This window comes from Neodiprion fabricii, chromosome 5 (assembly GCF_021155785.1).
Source record: "Neodiprion fabricii isolate iyNeoFabr1 chromosome 5, iyNeoFabr1.1, whole genome shotgun sequence".
In the NCBI taxonomy this organism is placed as follows: Eukaryota; Metazoa; Arthropoda; class Insecta; order Hymenoptera; family Diprionidae; genus Neodiprion; species Neodiprion fabricii.
In genome coordinates, this window is record NC_060243.1 from 5,003,410 (window position 1) to 5,013,804 (window position 10,395).

At 38.5% G+C, this 10,395-nt stretch overlaps 2 protein-coding genes across 2 annotated transcripts; both read left to right on the forward strand.

The window, feature by feature from the left end:
• Window positions 1-1,083: 1,083 nt before the first annotated feature.
• LOC124182048 (troponin C, isoallergen Bla g 6.0101-like) lies at window positions 1,084-4,681 on the forward strand. The gene is made up of 5 exons (XM_046568836.1): window positions 1,084-1,298; window positions 1,871-1,898; window positions 2,417-2,560; window positions 2,654-2,908; window positions 3,863-4,681. Exons 1-5 carry the CDS (start codon window positions 1,155-1,157, stop codon window positions 3,886-3,888), a joined length of 597 nt encoding a protein of 198 aa, XP_046424792.1. The 5' UTR covers window positions 1,084-1,154; the 3' UTR covers window positions 3,889-4,681.
• A 693-nt stretch (window positions 4,682-5,374) lies between these two features.
• Window positions 5,375-7,016, forward strand: LOC124182049 (troponin C, isoallergen Bla g 6.0101). Its single transcript, XM_046568837.1, has 5 exons — window positions 5,375-5,608; window positions 5,886-5,913; window positions 6,039-6,182; window positions 6,257-6,508; window positions 6,877-7,016. The coding sequence occupies exons 1-5, from the start codon at window positions 5,606-5,608 to the stop codon at window positions 6,909-6,911; spliced, it is 462 nt and encodes a 153-aa protein (XP_046424793.1). The 5' UTR covers window positions 5,375-5,605; the 3' UTR covers window positions 6,912-7,016.
• Window positions 7,017-10,395: the final 3,379 nt, after the last annotated feature.

Consider the following 10,395-nt stretch of genomic DNA (forward strand, 5'->3'; position numbering starts at 1 on the left):
ACTCAATCAGCTGGGAAATGAGCTGTTTATACATATATATACATCACATATATATATTTATATGTGAACTCGGTGGCGAGAACGATTTTAGAACACATCAGTCTTGCGCCGTGGCTGCATTAGAAGCGGGTACGAATGAATAGAATTGAAATGGCGAATCAAAAATAGATTTTTCCCCTCTTGAAACCGCGTATATAGACACATAAACAAGGCTGATACCGCACGTAGTAGTAACACGTGTTCAACACGGCACGATACATTCATCCGTTTAATTTCCGCGACACTAATTTGGCAAGCAGAATATGCGCAACGTTTATGTTGTGATAAAACGGCGGTTTTTTTCCGTTCGATAATTCTATGTTAAAAAATCGCGGTCATTACTGGGAAATAATATGTAAATCGCAATCGCGAAGTGAATTATCATCAACGGATTGTTCGATATCGAAGTGCGCATAAATATTTCTTCTTCGCGATTTTTTCACCCTTTCATATCGCAATTCTCATCCCCAGACTCCGGATAATCGATAAATCCTACATTTTGTTTCCTCATCAACAGCGTACTTTTCGCACATACGTATCTACAGCCGCAGACGGCTACGGATCGATTAATTAAAATACCCGCGGACAAACCTCGGAGCGAAGACAATCGAGCTTAATTGCCAATTAAATTTCGTACCCACGTTCGCGAGGCGAATGAAATTTTGTAAAAAAAAAAAAAATAAATCCAGTCCGTAGTCTCTTCATTCCCGTTCTAGTTTTTCGACGCCGATAACAAAGTAGGCAAAACGAGGATGGAAGACGTTTTTTACCCGAAATTTATGCTCGTTCGTCACGAGGGTGAGAACAGCGAGGAAAATATGCTTGCTGGTGGCGAGTCGGTGCTGCTGATTGAAATGATTATTCTTGGTCTTTTGGGACCACGTGACGATGATCCAACGGCCATCGATACCGAAGAGATTCGTCCCTGAGTTATGCGGAGATGCGGAGATCGATAAGACAGATTGGGATCGCGTTGCACAAACGCGCATCATCGGAGATGGCCGTTGTTCCGATCGCCGAGGAATTATTCGTTGCGAAATGAATTTGTACAGTCCGATGAAGCGGAGTTCGTAAGCCGCTAGAAAAAAATAATTAGCCGCACCCTCGACCTAGACATGGATTCGTTTATATATTTGATCCGGAACGATCTCGCTGTGACAGTACCTTTCAGAGATACTGTCTGGCACTCGTCAACACTTCGCCACAAATCAATCGGGCATTATTTATCGCCTCGACGTCGCCGTATCGACCTCACGATGGTAAATATTCGCTGATTGCAAACTCGGTACGAAATTAACGAAACTTTGGTTCGTCATTTTTTTTTTTTTCTTTTTTAATCAATTAAGAGCAATGAAAACAAGGTACCTCGTTAAAGTAACTACAAAATTGTAACGATTTGAGTACCGTTGAAAAAACGGAACGAATATTTTTGGAATCGCGAGAAAATCTGATAGTCGTCAATGCCTGATGCAATATTGAAATACGTTCGTTTAGATAACTTGATTTTTCAGGTAAACAAAGCTTTATGACGATTAAATGTTTACGAGAGAATGTAGCACGAGTCACCGTGATAAAAAATAATATCAACGCATATGTACTAAATTTTCTGATCACTGCTACAAAACTCAATTCGATTTTTTATCCCAAAATATGTATTTTTCTTTTTGTGATTAAAGTCGAGAATAGCTAACGAATGCACGGTAACTGAGCCAGAATTTTTGTCGCTGATTTTGTATAACGTAACACTGTGAATTTATTAAAAATCGTATCAACAATCTTACGTAATTTCTTGTCCAAAGCTGAACGTAATTCTTTTTCTTTCGTCTTTTAGGATACTCTCGACAAAGCGCAGGTAGCCCGTAAGTAAACAATTGAGATGACGAAAGTTTTGATTTTTGAGCATCGATACAGTTTTTTTTTTTTTTTTTATTATTTTCATTTGACAATTTTCTCATTCATTCGTCATTTTCGAAGTGGAAAATTTTATAATATCAGTTAAAATATTTTTGTCAGAATTAATTTGAAATTCTACTGAAAATGTTCATTTGTCAAATCGTGATATGTTTTAGAGGAATTCAGCGTGTAATTTGTTACACGTCTTATCTTGTACATCAAATCAAATTTATAAGAAATCACGTAAGAGATGAAAGAAAGCCCGAATAATCAAAATACGTATAATTCACGATACAATTGATTATATGATTTTTGATCTAGTGTATACCTGATGATTCGTGCTTTCCTAATTTATTATACAATTTATCGAATCTACAAAATGAATCACGTAACAAATCATACGATGAATTTTTTCAAAACATTATATTATTCGTCGTAACTGATCCACTAAGATTTCTAAACTTGAGGTTATTTTTCACTCCAGAGTTACAGGCTGCCTTCGATGCTTTTGATCACGCTAAGAAAGGATGCATAAGCACAGACATGGTCAGCACGATATTGGTGATGCTTGGTCACGAGCTGGAGGAAGGAACGCTGGCGGATATCATCGAGGAAGTCGACGAGGACGGTGAGTATTTTGGGAAAAAAAAAAGATTTTCAATTTCACTCCGATACGACGTTGGGCGTTTCTGATAACGTTGTTCGTACTTTTTACAATCAGCGTCGGGAGAGCTCGACTTTGTCGAATTTTGCACCCTGGCTGCGAGGTTCATCGAAGTTGAAGAAGACACGGAGGCAATCGAGCAGGAATTGAGAGAGGCGTTCCGACTTTACGACAGGGAGGGAAACGGCTACATAACCACCGACGTTTTCAGGGATATTTTGCACGAGCTTGACGACAACATTTCCGAATACGAGCTCGACATGATGATCGACGAGATCGACGCCGACGGTTCGGGGACCTTGGATTTTGAAGGTAGATACGCGAAAGAGGGATTCAAAATTAAAGAGAAATCTACTTTAGATTTTAATGCGGAAATGAGATTTGACTTTCTACGTGTTTGGAATTTAGCGAAGTAATGAGAGGATAGAAAAAAAAAAAACATTACAAACTGTATCTTTGTAATATTTTTTCCCTCTTCGGTTTTACTGCGCAAAAAATGATACGAATTAAATCGAACCTGCACTGAGAGAAATCTTTACTTAACTATTTTCATTTTTTACCGCAATCGAAAAATATAGTTCCAGGTAGAAAATGAAAATTAGTTATCCAGCTGTTACCGGAAAGTCTAGTTTCCGTCACTATTCTTTCTCATTACGATTGGTAAAGCCTTGTTTAACTAAAAAAGTAGAGCAAACCTCAGAAACTGATTTTTCGTTGCAATAACCAAAAAAGGATCGACGATAGCAAAATGGTTAGGCGTACCTCGTTTTTCGTAATTCCAAACATATTCGAACAGTTTTTTCAACGATACCTGTTTTACTGAATTTTTCTACAAACTGTAACAAATAATATTTTTCTCAGTGTGCATGTTATTTAATTACAAACGTGGAGGTACGTAGATTGAGTTGGCATTGTGTCCGTTCATTGTTATTTTTGGAACTCGTTGACCAACTCCGATGTTTCTCGTTTGTACGCAGCTGTTGTCATATCAAACTTGATTAATTTTAAAATAGAATTATCTCGTTCGATATTAGAATGCGGAGCGATTTTGATCGCTTTGAAATTTAAACGCGTTTCGTTTTTCAAAGGTGTTCGCGAAGAGAACAGATCGACGTCTATTTTCATAAATATTTTCAACCGTGGGATGAAACGAGGACAAAACAAGCCAGAGTTAAGAATCTGTGCAGCAATTTAGATTTTGGCCATTTATTTTACCCGTTTCCTTCGATTTGTATTTCATACTTCTTTAATTATTTCACGTTTCAGAATTCATGGCTGTGATGACGGGGTAAGAAAAAATCGTTTCATCGACCTACCGGAAGATTCGATGACCCGATTAATCTCCTCGTACAAGAATCAAGAAAATCGAGTAGAATATCCGTCTTTTTCACACGCAAGAAATATGATAATCATATAATTATATTATTTACGAAAATACTTTTGAGTTTAGATAATATTTTAATATTTATAAAATACATTATACAGTTTATACGCTTCTTCAATACAGCTGATTGCGAGTCTTTAAGTATTATCGTGTACTTGCACCGATGCCAACGTCTTGTTATACGTATTACGAATAAGCTACATTATAATTCTTATCTTCTTTTCTTAGAAAGCATATGTTCTTCGTTTTTTAATCGTACAACCACTCGTTATACGTTTCAGGGAGTTTATTCTTCATCGTAACCACTCGTATCGAATACAGTGATTAATAAAAAATAATAAAAATTCAGTTTAGATTTATCGAAATGAAACAAAAGTTGAACCTGTTTTTCTGTTATACCGCTGTTTCAAATCTCAATTTAAGATTTTTGGTGAAAACACGGATATCGCTTCTACATTTCGTACGTAAAACGGTGCAAATAATTACACAAGACACGTTAACTAAATACACTTAGCCTTTTATTTAGATTTTATTCAATACTCCGTTTATTTGCAACTAATAAGGTATCAGCAATCTATACAAATGCGCGAAATAATTAGCAAAACGCTAATTCAGTTCAAGTTTTCCCCCATTCATCACGTGTATCAATTAAAACAATAAACAGAAGTAAAATAGAAAAAAAAATATATATAACAATCAAAGCTTTGAGTCAATTTCTTACCTGAATTTCTTATGCCTGAAGGTTACAATGATTTTTTGACAAACTATGACAGAATCCTGGCTCATGATAACGTTTCACGTTTTCCAACATTGCGAAGAGTAGGTACCGTCAACGTTAACTGTCAGTTTAATGAAGATCGAGCTGTTTCTAGATTAAGAAACAATCGTTGAAAATATTCGCGGTGCCAAATCGACGCCGATACTTGCGGCTGCTGAAAAGCCTCGCAAAGCCTTTTTCTCTCAAAAATGTTTCCTTCCAACGTTGATAAAAAAAAAAAATTGGTCAATTCACTCTCTCGACAATCTTTACATTTTTCCTCTGCGATATTTGATCGTACAATATTCGGGACTAGAGTTCGATCTCGACAATTAATTGGCGTAATTTTATTTATTTTTTTTTTTCGCTTTGGCACGTGCGCTCTGCTGGCTCGAATAAATTATACAATGATTAATCACCGCATCCCCGACGCAGGAGATGTAGTCGGGGTTTTGTTTCTGGGCGTGATTAGAATTTACAGGGTTTTGCCAAATAATTGACTGACCTCCATATCGATGTCCACGCGCTTAGGTAGAGAGAGAGAGAGAGAGAGAGAGAGAGAGAAGCTGCACCTCGACGACAACGGGTGTATTTGTAGAATTAGCGAGCTGCAGTTGAAACGAGTTGTGGATTTTAGGAGGGGCAGGATGGAGCATCTGCTGCAACGACGTCCTCGAGACGAGAGTGAAATCCGCTAGATTAAAACATTCTCCAATATTTGTTTGTTATGTCACCTTTATACACGAGGAATCTTTATAATCCGCGCAAAACTGTTCGCGAGGTACGGTGCTTACGGTGCTTTTGAAAAGTCGGGAAGAACGAAGAGCTTTTCACATCAGACTCGCTGACGCGATCCTCTTTCGCAGATATGGTTCGTCCCTGAGTTGCCGTATTTTCCGTTTTCCCGCTTCGGGTAAAAGTAACAAGTTCGAGTTCGGGACTCGTATGGATCAGGACCTAATAGAAAGGATACCAAGCTTGAAGGACACTGTCAATTACATCTCATTATCGAAAGCAAAGCGTCGTTGTATCCGAAATCGAATTTTTGATTCGAGCGAGCTTTCGACCAACCGAAAGCGTCAAGCGTTATATTATAATTTCAATATTCTGTGCCACCCAACTAATCGAGCTTTTTTTAATCCCCGCAGGATGACCTGAACAAGGATCAAATTGCGCGTAAGTAACCAATCGGCTGGCAATTTTAAAAAATTTGGAAACGAGGGGAAAATCGTTCAGCTAAAATCCGTTGAAAATAATGTTGATATCGTCGTGATTGTTTTTCAATCGTTCTATTTCCGCAGTTCTTAAGAAGGCCTTCGACGCCTTTGATCACGAGAAAAAGGGCTGCATAGGAACGGACATGGTGGGAACGATTTTAACGATGCTTGGACACGAGTTGAGCGAAAACACGCTGGCCGAGATAATCGCGGAGGTGGACGAGGACGGTGAGTGATCCGAATTTTCGAGTTTATCTCCTCGAGTCTTTACGAAATCCGATTGATTCCGATGTCACCGCCAGGATCCGGAGAACTCGAGTTCGAGGAGTTTTGCACCCTGGCTGCGAGGTTTTTGGTCGAGGAAGACACCGAGGCGATGCAGCAGGAGCTGAGGGAGGCTTTCCGGCTCTACGACAAGGAAGGAAACGGATACATAACGACCGACGTCTTCAGGGACATCCTTCACGAGCTCGACGACAAGCTTTCGCCCGAAGAACTCGATCTTATGATAGAGGAAATCGACGCCGACGGATCTGGGACTCTCGACTTTGACGGTAAGGGTATTAAAAATTCGAATCCGTGAACGGTTGATTAGAAACCATGATTAGATCCGAGATTAAGAATTTCAAATTCTTCAACTTTCCATAGATTTATCAGAGTCTGAACCGCTATTTATTTCCCAACTATTCTATCCCAAAAATGCATTGCAACATTTGAATTTTATTAAAAAGTGTATTTGATACTTCGTGGAATTCGAATACACGGATAATATATTATTAATCTTTTACTCTACCAAGACTTTTACAAAGTGTCAAAAGTTCCTAAAAATCTACGCATTTTTCTTGTTCTCCAAATTTATAACAACCGTCACTGACCGGCTGCGTTTTTCCGTTAAAATAATACGTCTGACTTTGATTTTCAGAATTTATGGAAGTGATGACTGGCGGCGACGACTGAAGCTTTTTCGACGCACGAAATTGTACACGGGTAAAAAACACTCGCGACTTAAAGTGTAACATTATGAAAAAAAAAAAATATATATTAAATAGCGAAACTCCGTTACTCTGCGTTTGACTCCGCAATGATTTCTCTACCTAATCGATCATTTCTATCGCGAATCCGTTCGTGAAGTGAGCAGTTATCGCGATTGATACAGTCGGCAAGGCCATTAATGCCTCCCTCTTTCTCACTCTCCCTCTTGCCGTCGAATCTCGAATAGATTTACGACCAGAGTTGGCCAATAAAATATAAATGCACTTGGATTAATTTATCATTCGCCTCGCGATTGCTAATCAGGCGTGCAATAAACGAATATTGATAAAAAGTGGTCATCATGAATAAAAAAAACAAAAAACACCCTGTACGTATATTAATAAATCAATATTTTCGAAAATTTAGTTTTTTTATTAAAAATCTGTTGAATTCTTCGATTAATCATCCGTCATGGCAGTTTTTCTGCCCCTGATTCACCGCAACCTGTTCGACACGGCCGCTCATCGAGTGGCCGATGCATTAGGCGCAATGAAAAATTTCTGACATCAAGAGAAACGATCGACAAATCTGGCTGCGAATTGTGACGAGTGAAGCAATATAGCCGAGAATGATTGCAATCACGTTTGTTGTATGTTGTACTTATAAAGAGTGGAGATTAATTAACGGTTAAAAACTCGCCGTCAGTTGATCAACTTGTCGGTTCGTTAGACCGTAATTTTATACAGCCATTTGTACACATTATGTATTTTCATACGGATAAACAATACACCAATTTAACAAAATGAGCATTTGTTGTTTATTATAAAACAAATGCTGGTTTGAAATTTTTATTCATTATTCTTGGACGTTTGTCTCACGTTAGCAAAGAATTTTTGGAGAAAAAAAAAACTGCGACATGTATTTTATAAATATTTCTTTGTCGGTGATTCAAATTCGAGGCACGTTCAGAGATCGACAAAATTTTTACCGCAGTTACTGCAACTAATTTCCAAAAATTATTACACCAGGCGTCGATCACGGCGAGACTTTTGCTTTTCTCTCCGCGTCGGCACGCAATTAAAATTTTTCACCTTTAATTAACCTGGATATGCAGAGTTTGATCAACGGGAGAAGATTTGCATTGTGTAGGAAATATCCGGTGATTAGAACCGAAGAGAAAAAAAAAAAAAAAAAAAAACAATAATAAAGGTGTTTCAGCCTTCGAAACTGGGTCATTGTCTTCACGCGTATATTTACCCCGATCAAGTGTCGTAAGGGTGCGCGTGATAATTGACCCAGTTCACGTCGTTCCTAGGCTGTAGGAGTGGATAAATACTGTTCGCGGAGTTTCGCAATGCGCTGAATTCACGGCCCCCTAGAATTTAGAGCCCGGAGAGAAAATCGCGGTGCGTTAATTAATGTCCGAATGCAACCGTTTCGTGTCATTTCTAAACCGGCCTGAAAAGACACGAAGTTTATCGAGGCACATACCTGCATCTCATTTCTAATATCTGCCAATTGAGTTCAGGCGGAAATTTGAACCCACTTTGTATTTACTGTCTGGCTCAATCATCTCAAAACGGTGTTGCAGTATTGCGATAATATGAATAAACTGCGAGTTTACTACACGGTGTAACAATCAACGAGCAAGTTAATAATTGGACTGTGAGAAGGATGACCAAATTCGGTTCTTGATTGGCTCGCCATACGTTCGGTCATTATATCCTTCTGACAATTGTAAATAATTTTCTCACGCCGTGCAACGGAAACCTTCCAAGCAAAATGAATGCGAATTTTTTATCCCCTCCCCACCGACGAGTCAATCACTTTCATCTGAAATTCTCATCGGTGAATTTCTAAAAAATCTTCGGGATCGTTGGAATTATTTATCGACCGTAGAAGCGTCTTTGAAATCCCGTGAAAAAATTCTGTGCGATCATTTGAAAATTGCACGCGAAGAACACTTTTTTACGTCCTTTGACAATTTTCGAAAATCATAAACATCGTCGAAAAATTTCGCGAGTTTGAATTCTCGCCAGTATCGTTCGTAGTGAATTTCGAACGCGCGCCGAGATCGAAAATCGGAAATGAGAAACCGGTTATGCGTCGGCAGGCCGAAGTACCTCGACAATAAAAGTGCATTACGTTACGTCCAAGGCATTCTTACCTGTTACACCGTCGCCTTAACGCGAGCTCGAAGCGCCTGGATAAAAACTAGAGCAAACATTTGCGTAATCCGCGGTGTCAGGGCGATGCCGGCAACCGTAACGAGCGATCGATGCTTGAAATTTATCGACTATCGGCACAACCGATCTTTCCTTTCGGGCTTGGATATACAGAGATCTAGTTTCAAATAGACACAATTATTGTTTGTCGGCTACTCGGCAATTCCAACCGCATGACTTTATTTAGGAACTCGTTCATATTGTCAGAGAATTATTATCGATGAGAACGCAGAAATCGGTTGTTGAAATACTCGAGTGTTTTCAACGTCTCGCAGAAATTGTACGGAAACACTGTCTTGTAAAAAAAATAAATAAACAAAACACGGTTATGAATAAATCGGTAAAAGAATACAAGGGATCGTAAAATGTAAAATTTAAATTTAAGTAGGTAATAAAAGTGGAAAAAATTTTTCACACAAATGTAATGAAAAATCTCGTTCAAACCGTAGAAAAAGCGAGTCCAACACCGATTTGCTTTTTCAATCCAATCAAAGATTAATTTTCCTTACAGTCGTGACATCGAACTAACGTGAAAAAGAAGCTGAGAAAAATTCTCAGCTCACTTTATCGATATGCTCTCAAGAATATTATCGTAACAATTTCTCATCTTTGGAATCCAATTCAACGCGAACTCCAATTGCGAGATTTATTTTACCGAATCCAAATTTCTTTCCGACCGTAAATTCATGTTTGCATTCGGTTGTGGAATTGCGTGACTGCAGCGCTGAGCGATCTCTCAGTTTCATCTGGAAAATTTAATTAGGCGTATCGCAGGTGCTTCGATTTGTCCAAGACGTTGGTACTTGTTGCGTAAAACAGCCGAGAACCCGCTGAGTGAAGAAAACGTCACCGTTATGCACTTTGTGAAATGCAAATTGCAATTCTAATCCCATATTTCAATCGGTCCCATTCCGTTCAGTCAGGCCTAGTTTCTCATGGTTAAACGTATATTTTCTCCAAGTCTCTCCTTCTTGTCGTAAAATCTCTTGTACTCACCGATATTCTCATGATTAGACACACGTAACGTGATGCAACAAATAGTGCGAACGCATGGGACATTCCTTTTGCCGATTATAATCATGGCTAAGTCCGATCGTATGGAATTTATGATGAATTTATCGTTGTTATTTTTTCCCAGACTTTGAATAGCATTTTTAATTTTCGTTACTTTTCCAGTGCGCCGACAACAGCATCTTGAAACTGTTCTAATAACTTTCCAAGAAAGGACTAAATTATTTCTATAT

What these genes read in the sequence shown, in the direction of transcription:
- LOC124182049 (XM_046568837.1), top strand. An exon ending in GAACAAGGATCAAATTGCGC is followed by an intron (nt 5,914 to 6,038) that starts GTAAGTAACCAA and finishes CTATTTCCGCAG; the next exon opens with TTCTTAAGAAGGCCTTCGAC. An exon ending in CGCGGAGGTGGACGAGGACG is followed by an intron (nt 6,183 to 6,256) that starts GTGAGTGATCCG and finishes TGTCACCGCCAG; the next exon opens with GATCCGGAGAACTCGAGTTC.
- LOC124182048 (XM_046568836.1), top strand. Translation starts at nt 1,155, where the DNA reads ATGGATTCGTTTATATATTTGATCCGGAACGATCTCGCTGTGACAGTA. An exon ending in CGACAAAGCGCAGGTAGCCC is followed by an intron (nt 1,899 to 2,416) that starts GTAAGTAAACAA and finishes TTTTCACTCCAG; the next exon opens with AGTTACAGGCTGCCTTCGAT. An exon ending in CGAGGAAGTCGACGAGGACG is followed by an intron (nt 2,561 to 2,653) that starts GTGAGTATTTTG and finishes TTTTACAATCAG; the next exon opens with CGTCGGGAGAGCTCGACTTT.